General features: G+C 41.0%; 1 protein-coding gene across 1 annotated transcript; it reads right to left on the bottom strand.

Moving 5' to 3' along the window:
• Positions 1–2,774: 2,774 nt before the first annotated feature.
• LOC139148855 (uncharacterized) lies at positions 2,775–6,580 on the bottom strand. Its single transcript, XM_070720285.1, has 2 exons — positions 6,172–6,580; positions 2,775–6,001 (listed from the first exon to the last, which is right to left on the bottom strand). Exons 1-2 carry the CDS (start codon positions 6,578–6,580, stop codon positions 2,775–2,777), a joined length of 3,636 nt encoding a protein of 1,211 aa, XP_070576386.1.
• Positions 6,581–12,966: the final 6,386 nt, after the last annotated feature.

Here is a 12,966-nt window from a genome sequence, read left to right on the forward strand (position 1 = left end):
ACACCAGACGGATTGTTCCAGTACAAGGTGATGCCATTCGGAATGAAGAACTCTCCGGCAACGTTCCAACGGATGATCAACGACGTCATATCCGGGCTAGACGGGTGTGCAGCCTACGTTGACGATGTCGTCCTGTATAGTGACACCTGGGAGGAACACATCAAGCTCATGCGGAAGTTCTTTGAGAGACTGAGCAAAGCAATGTTGACTGTCAACCTTGCCAAATCTGAGTTTGGTTGGGCTAGGGTAACTTACCTCGGACATACTGTAGGACAGGGTGAGGTAAAACCTGTTGATGCTAAAATCAGTGCCATTTCAAGTTTTCCCATACCAAACTGCAAACGACAACTGATGCGCTTTCTCGGTATGGCTGGTTACTACAGAAAATTCTGTCCAAATTTCTCCACAATTACTGAGCCTTTGACTAACTTACTTAAAAAGAAAGTAAAGTTTGTTTGGTCAGAGCAATGCCAACAGGCATTTGATACACTTAAAGCCATACTGCAAAGTGCCCCAGTATTGTCTGCACCAGATTTCACTTTGCCATTCAAATTAGCTGTAGATGCTAGTGATACGGCTGCTGGTGCTGTTTTATTGCAAGAGAGGATATTTATGGTATAGATCATCCTGTTTGCTATTTTTCACGCAAATTTAACAAATTCCAGAGAAACTACTCTACAATTGAAAAAGAGTGTTTATCTTTGATATTAGCTTTACAGCATTTTGAAGTTTATGTTACTTCTTCAAATCAGCCAATAGTGGTTTATATTGATCACAACCCTCTTGTATTTCTACAGAAATTTAAAGGCAAAAATCAGAGATTGCTAAGATGGAGTTTAATGTTACAGGAGTTTAATCTTGATATTAGACATATCAAAGGCAGAGACAATTTAATTGCAGACTGTCTTTCTCGTATTTAGAGTTTATTGTTGTTCACTTTCAAGAAGTTTTACTTTAGAAAAAAAAATTCGAGTACTTAAATCTTTTAAAAGATAACATTTCCAAAAGAAAGATTTTTCTTTGAAAAATTTTCTTTTTTGAAGAGGGGGTGTGTTATGTAGGTCATTTCCCCCACTATCATCATGACCTGAGTTCAATTAGTCTAGAACATTCTCAAGGTCACTGCCCTTAATGACCTCACAACCTTGAATTCAATTAGTCATGTTTGGAATGTTCTGGAAAGTTGATTAGTTGTGTAAGAGAGATAATTTTAGAACAGTAATTAGCATGTCAATAAAAGTTCTAGATTGTTCTTATATGCCTTTATAAGAAGGACGTGCACAGCTTCCAGTCAGACTTTTGGGATCGTGTCTCTTGTGTGTTACTAAACTCCAGCAGTAGTCATTCTCAAGACTTTTCAAGACCTTCACTGTCAACGCTGGATTTATACTGTGGACTTTGTGCAGCTTCAAGCCTGCAAGCCAAAGGACTGTTCATTCATCCGACTGACTGTTACAACTCTGAGACTGGAGCTTTGCCGTCCCAGCTGAGATAAGTAGTCTGTACACTTTTAAAGCTTGTACTCTATCCCTGACTTAGCAATTAGTTTTATTTTTGTAATAAATTTTGTTTAAACATTAACTGCTGAGTTCACCCTTTTGTTAGTTTTCTCTGCACGTAACAATAGGAATACAGACAATCTATCGATTATTCCACACAATTTATCCACTGAAGACGAATTTGAGGAGATTGAGAAAGAAAGTACGGCAATTTTCGAAAAAACGGCGTTAAAGGATCGTAGTGTTATACAGTTGTCATGATCTTGCATCCACCGATACTCAAACTCAATCACGACGAGGTCTTGTTCTTTACAACTGAACACTAACACCTTTATTGCATAACGCCATAACTCCCAAAAGCACATGGTAAGCACTTACATATCCATACGCCCGTATAAGGATCACTGTTTACTCATACATATGAATGGTATACATGGGCACAAAACAATGTAGTCCCAAAAATCATCACATTCCTCCCCCCTTATGAAGTCAGAAACCCGTTTCTGAAAAAGCATAAGAGCACTGGGAAAGAATAACACTCAATGTGTCGTCAATGGTAAAAGTCTGGAGCATATCACATTTTAGCTCAAATGATTTTTAGGGCTTTAATTCGCCCATGCACGAGACAAACCATCTGCATTACTGTTTGCAGTACCCTTACGATGAACAATGTCAAATGAGTACTCTTGAAGTATCAAACTCCATCGCAAAAGTCTCTGATTCTTATCTTTCATATGTAACAACCAACGTAATGGATGATGATCGGTTTGAACAATAAAATGCTTACCAAACAGGTAATGTCTCAATGATTGTATAGCCCAAACAATACTCAAACATTCCCGCTCTATGGTAGAATAGTTAATTTCTCTCTGAGCGAGCTTGCGACTTAAGTAAGCAATAGGGTGCTCTTCGTTGTCATCATCAACTTGGCTAAGTACAGCGCCAATCCCTCTGTTACTTGCATCCACCTGGACGATGAAGGGCTTGTTGAAGTCAGGATTGCTCAACACAGGATACGAAGTCAGTAACTTCTTCAGCTCTGTAAAAGCCTCTTCACACTCTGTGGTCAAACTTACTCGTGTAGGTACACCTTTCTTGGTTAACTCTGTCAACGGACAAGCAATACTTGAAAAGTTGGGTATGAAATGCCTGTAGTATCCAGCTAGGCCTAGAAATGCTCTGACATCAGTTTTCGTGATGATATTGTAAAACTCAGTACTACTTGAATTTTCTCTGGCTAGGGTTTCACTTTGCCACATTTTACAATGTGTCCAATCACTGAACTACTGGAATTCCAACTTTACATGTGCTTGGTCGAATAGTCAGTTCGGCATCTCTGATTCTAACAAATAGTTGTCTGAGGTGCTCAATATGCTCATTCCATGTTTGATCGGCAGTATCAACATCATCAAAGTATGAACTGGCAAACTCTTGACATCCATCAAGTACCATCTGCATCAACCTCATAAAGGTTGCGGGGGCGTTTTGCATACCAAAGGGCATCACAAGGAATTCATACTGGCCATATGGTGTGATGAATGCAGACTTGGCTCTGGCATCTCTGTCCAAAGGTATCTGCCAATACCCCTTAGTTAGGTCGATACTGGTTATATAGTTGGCCTTCCCTAACTTCTCAATCATCTCATCTGTACGCGGCATGGGAAATGGGTCAAACTCCGTCACTTTGTTCAGTCCGCGATAGTCAACGCAGAAACGCCACGATAGGTCCTTTTTCTTGACAAGAATAATAGGAGCAGCGTACGGACTGTGTGACTTCTGTATTATACCTGCCTTCAGCATCTTACTCAGTTCCACCTTGACCGTTTCCTTCAAAGACTCAGGAAGTCTGTAGGGTCTGAGCCGAACAGGTTGTTCTGTGGTTGTAGTAATACTATGCTCTATGAGTGGTGTGCGTCCAGGACAGTCAGTAAACAAATCACCGAACTCTTCTAACAACGCTGTTGCTTCTGCCCTCTGTACATCTTTTAATCCACTGTATATCTCAACATCTTTCCATGTCTCCTCGGAAGACATCACATGGCAAATATCCATTTCCACTGGGACAGACTCATCATAGTCTTCATCAGTTTTCCTCACAAGAAAGGCAGTCCCTTCTCTTGAAAACCACTTTCGCAACATATTCACATGATACACTTTCTTCTTCTTTCTCTTGTTTCCTATCTCTACTTCATAGTCAACTGTAGAAATCCTCTTGGTTACTTTGTATGGTCCCTGCCATTGTGCTTGCAATTTGTTGGTGGACGATGGCAACAAAATCAGCACCTGGTCCCCTATCTGGAACTCTCTTTCTCTCGCAGTTCGGTCATACCATACTTTCTGTTTCTTCTGAGCGGTGGACAGGTTGTCTGTAGCCAGATCTGTCATCTGCGCTAATCTGTCACGAGTCTCAACAACAAACTGTGCTAAGTTCTCTTCACTGGGCAATTCTCCGGTCCAGGACTCTCTCATGATTGCCAACGGTCCTCTAACCTGGCGTCCATAGAGAAGTTCAAATGGGGAGAAGCCAGTAGATTGCTGCGGCACTTCTCTATATGCGAACGACAAGTACGGAATGTATCTGTCCCAACTCTCTGGGCTCGTTGCTGCAAACTTCTTCAACATGGATTTCAACGTTCCGTTAAAATTCTCCACAAGACCATTAGCCATCGGGTGATATGGCGATGTCTTCAACTTCTTGATGTGCAACAGTTTACACAAATCTTCCATCAAGTGTGACAGGAAATTAGTACCCTGGTCTGACAATATCTCCCTTGGTATTCCAACTCGGCTAAACACAGTAACCAACTCCTCAGCTATCCTCTTTGCCTCTAATGTAGGTACAGGTATGGCTTCAGGATATCGCGTAGCGTAATCACATATGGTTAACACGAAACGATTACCACGTGACGTTACAGGTAATGGACCAATCATGTCCATAGCTATACGCTGAAATGGTTCTTCCAACACAGGCATCGGAATGAGTTTAGCTTTAATACCAGCTTTTCTTGTAGCAGCTTTCTGGCATGCTTCACAAGTACGACAATACTTGGCTACATCTGGAAAGATTCCTGGCCAGTAGTAGTGTTGAAGGAGGCGCGTCTTCGTCTTCTCTACCCCAAGATGTCCAGCAAGAGGTATATCGTGAGCAAGGCGAAGTAGTGTTGCACGACACTGTCTTGGCACTACCAACTGATTCAATGTTCGCCCAGGCTTGACTTTTGATGTCCATTTCCTATACAGGAAACCATCTCCCCAATAGAAGCATATATCCTCACTAGCAACTTGGCTCGCTGCGACTGCCAATTTGCGAAGTCTGCTAAGAGTAGAACAACTCTTCTGAAGCTCTCGCAATTTAGTGGGCCCTATGTCAAAAACATCAATCACTTCCTCTTCACAAGGAAAGTCTTCATCAACCACTTCTTGGGTTGGTCCACCACTGTCAGCATCAGAACTCAACTGTTGCTCATCACAGACCTCCGTCAGTGACTCAGTGTCACGAGTCATTGACTCAGTCTCTCTGGGTTCTTCAGTCTCTCCAGTTGTTGTGTGCGCTTCCCTATTGTCCTCAGGCACAACATGTTCAACACCAGAGATATCATTCATCTGTTCCACTGCAATATCAACTGACTCATCATCAGCAGTACACTGTCGGTTACTCAGTGGTACAACATCATCTATATGAACTGGCTTTGGCTGCACACCAGTTCTGTGAATATCGATCAGTTCCTCTTGAAGCTGTTGCTGCTTCAACTGTGCTTGTCTTCGGGTGACGAAGAATGCTGGCTTACACCAACTACTGTCATCAGTGTCTTCAATGTCATTACCAAGAAGTACATCCTCTGGTAAAGTGTCTAACACAGCAGCCAAAATCTGACCTTCATAGCACTGACACTGTATATAAATGACAGCCAAAGGAAGGAGTCTACTGCTACCATCAGCGAATTCAATGTTCACATACTGATCATCTACATATGTATCTGGAGGTACAAGAGCTGAATGGACAATTGTCTGGTCACAACCTGTGTCTCTCAGTATGCAGGCATGCTGACTGTTCACCTTACCAGGATAGCGGTGTCGGTTTCCACGGTTTCTGGCCATATCACGACATCCACTAGGCACCAACTGCTGGACGCGACATCTGTAAGCCTTCTGTCTTTCCTCAGTGACTTTCTTGTTAGGGCATTTGTTGGCTTTGTGTCCAGGTTTGTGACAAGAGTAACATGTGAGAATACTCCTTGGTTTACCTTGCTTTGAGTCAGCTTTATCGTTTGCTTGACTGGGTTGCTTCTTTACGTCTGGAGGACGTCCATTAGAACGCTCGCTCTTCTTGTGAGTCTCCACATAATGATCAGCCATGTCAACTAATTCTTCAGAATTCTTCGGTTTCTTTTCCCTCAACCATACTTGCAGATAAGGTGGGGACATCTCTAGCAGTTGCTCAACTAGCATCAGATCCTTCAGTTTATCAAAACTGTTGACATCTACTGCTTCTAGCCATCTGTCTAGAAATCCAGAAAGAACAGTTTTCCATTCACCATAGGAATCATCTTTCTGTTTCTCGATCGTTCTAAACTTTGAACGATATGCTTCACCGGTAAGTTCATACCGTTTCAAGATCGCTTTACGAACTTTCTTGTAATCTTCACTCTCTGCAGGGGGTAGCTTTGAGTACGCATCAAGTGCTTTTCCCACCAAAAGTCCAGCAATCTAGTCGCCCATGTTGACTCTGGCCATTCATGTACCTTGGCTAATTTCTCAAAAGTTCTGAGGTATGCATCAATATCTTCACCCTCTTCGAACTTTGGCACTTTCGGTCCCTTGTACTCTGACTTCTTAGCATTAGCTAACTCTGTCTGTAATTGCAGGAGTTTAAGCTGAAACTCTTGATTCTGTTTCTGAAACTCTTGATTCTGCTTCTGCTGTTTTTCTTCCATTTCTCTAATCCGCAAATCATGTGCACGCCGTTCCCTTTCAAGCGTCAACATGTCTTGATTAGGAGCTTGGGTTGGCTCTTGTGTCCCCAACTGTACAAGTGCCTCTGCTGCACTGTGGTCACCTTCACGTCTTTCAGTGTCACTCATCTTGGCTTTACTGCAGTACACCCTTAAGCTTACTCAGTACACAAACTCAGCCAAAATAACTGTAAAACAGTTAACACTGATAATATACCGCAACAGGTATCAATGAAAGGACACTCTTTGAATATACAAAATGTAAACAATACCCAAAATACATACACAGCTGCTTTAGTATTGCAGCACTGAAATGCTGATAAGAAAGTACAGACAAATAAGCTCTCTCAAAAAATACTGAATATTACACTGTAACTGAAGTAATAGACCTTATTCTTAAATGGCGGACGAGATCTCGTTTAGCCCGAGAAAGCGCGTGAGTTGTGCTTTGGGGGGCAACTTTACTTCCGGGAAGCCATGCGTGCGTACAGTGCATATGGAAGTCATGGGTGGACACGGTTCCTGTAGCGCATACGGCTATTTTAAAAGAAGAGATTAGTCTTATATGTCATTAACCAAATTATAAACTTTTTAATATTCTGAAAAACAACCCGCCCACAACCAACTCACCCAATTCAAACTCGCCCGATACCAACTCGCCCGATTCCATCTCGCCCGATGCCAACTCGCCCGATACTATTTTGCAATGTTTTGAGTACCTTTTATTTCTGACAACAAATATTGCTAACATGGAGAACCACGGGTGCCGGCTTGAAATATGTGCCAACACGGACAAGTTTTTATTTGCGAATTTTACGTTTTACAAATCTCTTGAAAGAATAAATTTCGTTTGACTTCTTTACGTATAGGGATAGTTACTGCAGTTACTGGCTCACGTCTTTAGGAACTGCAGGACAGTCTTTCACGTCTTTCACGTCTGGCCCGGCATGAAAGTAGCTGGCCTCGGGCCGTCGGGTTAGCGTACATGGAATCTACAACTACACCCCATCTCAAACAACGGGCGAGTTGGCTTCGGGCGAGTTGGTTTTCGGGTGAGTTGGAATCGGGCGAGTTGGTTCTGGGCGGGTTGGAAAAGGTGCGAGTTGACTGTAATGCCTGAAAATCATACGTCAACACACAACAAAAATATCACTATGGTGTAGATTCAGAGACGATATTTTCCTGATCTTCATTGGAACAGAACACGAACTCCACGAATTCATAACACTAATTAACAAAATGCATCCTACTTTCAAATTTTCATATGAAAGTTCTTCACACAAAATAACACATCTTGATCTAGTCATTTACAACAACAAAAACATACTGGACACGAGAACACACACAAAACCAACAGATACATTTAAGTTCTTACAGAGAAAATCATGTCATCCAAAATCAACCTTCAAGGGCCTGATCATGAGGACATGTTACAATGAAGAGGACTTTAACAACAAAGTCAAAACATAATATTCACAACAAGAAATATCAAACATAAATGCGGAAACAAATTACGCAACACTACCGACACACTCATAAATGCACAAGTACACAGCTTGCGAAATTCACGCCAACCCGATGGCCCGAGACCAGCTATTTTCATGCCGGACCAGTGACTCCTGAGGGATGTCCTGCTGTTCCTAAAGACAATGGCCAGTAACTTTCGCTATATGGAAAGAAGTTTACCCAAACGTTTTGCTAAGCTTAATACATTACAAAATTATTCAAAGACACGAAATTTATTTTTTTCAAGAGATTTGCAAACTATGAAATTCGCAAATAAAAACTTAACAGACTGATCGCTACTGCATCTAGCTATAGGCGAAAGACCTTACCTCATTTTTTGTCGAAAGAGTAGAAAGCTATTCAATGTGCTCCCCATTTACGAAGCATGCGTGAAATCTTGTTGTGGTCAGAGTCCTTGTTTAGCGTATCGACCGTGTCGAGGTAAACTGGATTTCAAGGACACAGCGACATTGCCCTTTAATATTATATCGTATACTGACAGCAACTAGACAACACAGTATCGAAATTAGAATTGTTATGTGAGTTGGTGAAATTTCCAATATCGGATATTTACCACCACTTTTAGACAAGTCTAGTATCGTATAGTCGGACTACGGAAATCGGGCTCGGCCAGACCGCTGGGCTAGATCTGTACGTAATGTAGTTAAATCCCAGATATACATCGAATATTTACCCGCAATTTGACAAGTATAGTATCGTCTAGTATCGAAGTAATAGTCGGATTGAGGAAGTCAGGCTTGTCAAGATCTGTGAGATGGTAAAATCTCATATATATTATTTTATATTTACCCGCGATATGTACATATTTACCCACAGTTTTAGACAAGTCTAGTATCGTATAGTCGGACTACGGAAATCGGGCTCGGCCAGACCGCTGGGCTAGATCTGCAATGTAGTTAAATCCCAGATATACATCGAATATTTACCCGCAATTTGACAAGTATAGTATCGTCTAGTATCGAAGTAATAGTCGGATTGAGGAAGTCGGGCTTGTCAAGATCTGTGAGATGGTAAAATCTCATATATATTATTTGATATTTACCCGCGATATGACAGTCTAGAATCAACTAGTATCGATATTAGAGTTCCGAATATTTATCGGCAATTTTACATAGACCAGACGTGCCGGAGACACAAGGCAAGTCATTCTAGTATCGATATTAGAGTCCCAATTGCCGATAAAGATGAAGTAAATATCTGTGATTTCACAGATCGGGTGTGTCTAGACGCAAGGCAAAGTCATTTTGGAATTGTCTAGTATTGATTAAGCTTATTAGAGTCCCAGCCTGAGGTAAAATATCGGCAATTTCGCAAATCTGGCGTGCCACGACACAAAGCAAGTCTTTCCTGTGCTGTCTAGTATCAATATTATACCCGATATATAGATTGTTATGTAGGACAGAAATATTTGGTTTCGAAACGTAGCGTCAAATGATCACACTGTCATTCGACAGCCCGATTACGGCTACATCTCGCCATGGCTTATATCTACACCAATAGCCGAACCATAGACTTTAAGGTCTATGGCCGAACACACACAAAATCAAACCATGACCTTAAAAAAGTCTATGATCAAACATTAAAACAGAGAACGTAAAAATAGTGTAGGCGATGCGTGGAGCCGCTTTCCCTTTATTACATTCAAAATCTAGTTTGATTGTTACCTTCTATATTTTGTACGTAGCCTGCATGGAACAGTCGATAGGATCGAACTGTAGAGAGATATATATTGCGATCCTTTAGAAATGCTTTCAGCTCAGACGCCTTCCCGGCACCGTTTCAGTATTTTGTAGGTCGGAGTACATATCTCGAAAATTTGTTTTTATATAAAAACAACTTTACAGTAAAGGATGTGATCCCACGAAGTTACTTGTCGATTTGGTATGCGAAGACTTACTGATGACCAGTTATTTATTGTTCTAAAACCTGGTGAAAATCATTTCGGGACACTAATCGATTATGTCTTTTGGAGAACGTCCTAAGCCTGAACCTGACATGACCCTTGTTTGATGCGTTAGGTAGTTGAGTTTTTGGATTGATAAAATAATGTATCAATATATAAACAGATTCACGCGACTGAACTATCATATTTTTGGCAGCTCAATGACGTTTTTATGGCCGAGAGGGCGAAAATCTCAGAACAAAGCGAGCATAGGCAGTATGCAGTACATTGCATGCTTTCTGAGAAAGAAAAGCCGGTTTCCTTAGCTGCCATGCAAAATCCGGCTTTGACTAATGTACCCGTCCTGTTTCCGAGCATAATTTTAGGAAGATCGGCTGTGTTCTGCTCATCACTGTCGTACGCCATGCATGACTTGTAAACCATGCTAGTCACGAACCGGAAGTAAAGTTGCCCCCCAAAGCACAACTCACGCCCTTTCTCGGGCTAAACGAGATCTCGTCCGCCATTTAAGAATAAGGTCTATTCACTTGCAATTATACACACAATGTGTTACAATATACTTGCAGTTCAATAGTAGTACACTTGTTGCTATGCAACCAAGTAACTGTTCAGTGTCTCTGAAAACAGCCGTAATACTATTAATTTATATTCAGGTTTTCTGATATTTGACTTGCAAACCACCTTGATACATACAGCTGACATGCAAATACTGAAAACACAATAACCGTAATGTTATTTGTTTTACTCTGTGGTTAATTTATCAAGTCCCATACCACACATCTATGTTCACAATGCACCGTAAACACAGTCAATTTCACTGTAAGGTTTCCTTCAGTCTTCTCCGTAGCAAAGCTATGCCAATAGCTTCAACTTCACTTCAAAATGCACCACTCGTTAGAACTCCACTGGCTTGGTTCATATGCGGGAGGCACACCATGCGGGTATTTCCACCACTACACACACTAACGTATACGAGGTAATCCTAGGCTGGTACTCACACAACCTTGAATGGGCCCCTCACTGTAGACGTTCGAGTGAAGGTCGCTTCGGAGTTTCACTTTACACTTGCAAACTTTTACGACGTACAAGTGTCTCAATGTTTATTTTGTTTTGGCTTTTCCCTGTCTATCTTGATGACTTACTTCATCACCAGACGAGTTCTTAATTGGCGTTTAAACTGTAGTTGTACTAGAGTTCTCTGTGTTGCTCAACTTGCAGACAGACTCTCTCTATTACTACACATGCAAAGTTCTCTTAACTGTACCGTCTATGACAGTCTTGAACAGTTATCAATTTGTGTTAGTTCCGACCTCAGTTCACAGTTTATAGACACAGGAATATTCACAAGTTGCCTGAACTCGGTTCTCAGTCACAACAGTTTACTTACAGTAACAACCACAAGTCAGTCCGTCGACTCAACTGGCTCTGTGACTTTCCCGCGCTCAAATCATTGCACTGTATCTGCAACAGGTGCACGGCAAACTTGCCTCTTACTTCAGAGTTGAATTCCTTCGGGTCCGTTTTCAGAATGACGTTGGCACTCGCCTACCTCGTCAATCCCATTAGCTGCCACCAATTGTCATGATCTCGCATCCACCGATACTCAAACTCAATCACGACGAGGTCTTGTTCTTTACAACTGAACACTAAGGGACCGTCTCAGATTGTCGCAGAAGTTCAAGAAACGAAATTTTTTCGTTAAGATCAAAACCCCCTCCCCCCTCTCCCTAAACGAAACTTCAAAAGTGCGAAATGTTCATGTCTGCCTGAGAGTTGCATTTGCATGTTGCATTTTGCTATAGCTACTAAAGACGTATATCCCTCGCCACATTACAATTAAAGTAATCTATCAGATTGAGTACTAACAGGGCATTTTACCGCATAAAAATTTCATTTTATTTTACTTTCCCTTTTTGCATCTCTTGTGCTGTTCTTTGTCTTTGTGAACACGCAAGTGGTACTTGGTAGGGGCGATAGATAAGCGAGAAACTTTGACAAGGAGGCCCAGGCATGTTCAATCATATTCAAAACGACTATGACCAGGTGCATAACAATTGAGAATAAAGACATCTAGTGGTTAGAGCAGACGCTTATAAATAGCACATTTAAAAAAAATGATACTTTTTGTCTTTGTATAATTTGATGAATGAAATGTTTAGGATACAATGTTCCTATCGGTAAATTGTGTTTGGGGTACAAACGAGATGGAAACAGTGACACATTTGTTGGCACGAGTGTGCAGTTTTTCTTTAATTTAAAATAAACACACGAAAACTTGTGATCACAAAATAAAAGTGCGAAAGTGAAGTTCACTAATTGAATGGAGGTCAAACCCCCTCCCCCCTTAAACGAATAAATTTCGCTTTTTGAACTTCTGCGACAATCTGAGACGGTCCCTAACACCTTTATTGCATAACGCCATAACTCCCAAAAGCACTTACCTGACTTACATATCCATACGCCAGTGAAAGGATCACTGTTTACTCATACATATGAATGGTATACATGGGCACAAAACAATGTAGTCCCAAAAATCATCACAACAGTCTTCCCCACTCTGGAGTAGAGACTGCACTGACACTCTGATTACAGTTGTGTCTAGCCATGGCCAGTCAGTTCTGTACACAAAACAGGGAAACATAAAATACACTTTCAAATATGCAAAACACACTAAACGCAAACAATTAAGAAATGAATAATGTGTGGAGTTGCTTTCCTTATTACATAGATCAATATTTAAGGGCTAATTCCTCAATTGCAACGACAAAATAGATTTATTACATTTATGGTTGACAAGTATTACATTTATGGGTGATTATTTTATTACACTTATGGTTACCAATTATTACATTTGTGGTTGGTGTTTTTATTACATTTATGGTTGATTTTTGTTACATTTATGGGCGATATTACATTTATGGGTGTATTTTATTACAATTGTGGTTGATATTACATTTGTGGAGATTATTACATTTGTGGAGGTTACAGGATTCTTTAACGCCGTTTTTTCGAATTTTTGCCGTACTTTCTTAATCAGTCGCCTCAAATTCGTCTTCAGTTGATAAATTGTCTGGAATAATCGACA

This window comes from Ptychodera flava, chromosome 14 (genome assembly GCF_041260155.1).
Source record: "Ptychodera flava strain L36383 chromosome 14, AS_Pfla_20210202, whole genome shotgun sequence".
Taxonomy (NCBI): Eukaryota; Metazoa; Hemichordata; class Enteropneusta; family Ptychoderidae; genus Ptychodera; species Ptychodera flava.

What these genes read in the sequence shown, in the direction of transcription:
- LOC139148855 (XM_070720285.1), bottom strand. Translation starts at nt 6,580, where the DNA reads ATGAGTGACACTGAAAGACGTGAAGGTGACCACAGTGCAGCAGAGGCA. An exon ending in GTGGGAAAAGCACTTGATGC is followed by an intron (nt 6,002 to 6,171) that starts GTACTCAAAGCT and finishes CTGGATTTCTAG; the next exon opens with ACAGATGGCTAGAAGCAGTA.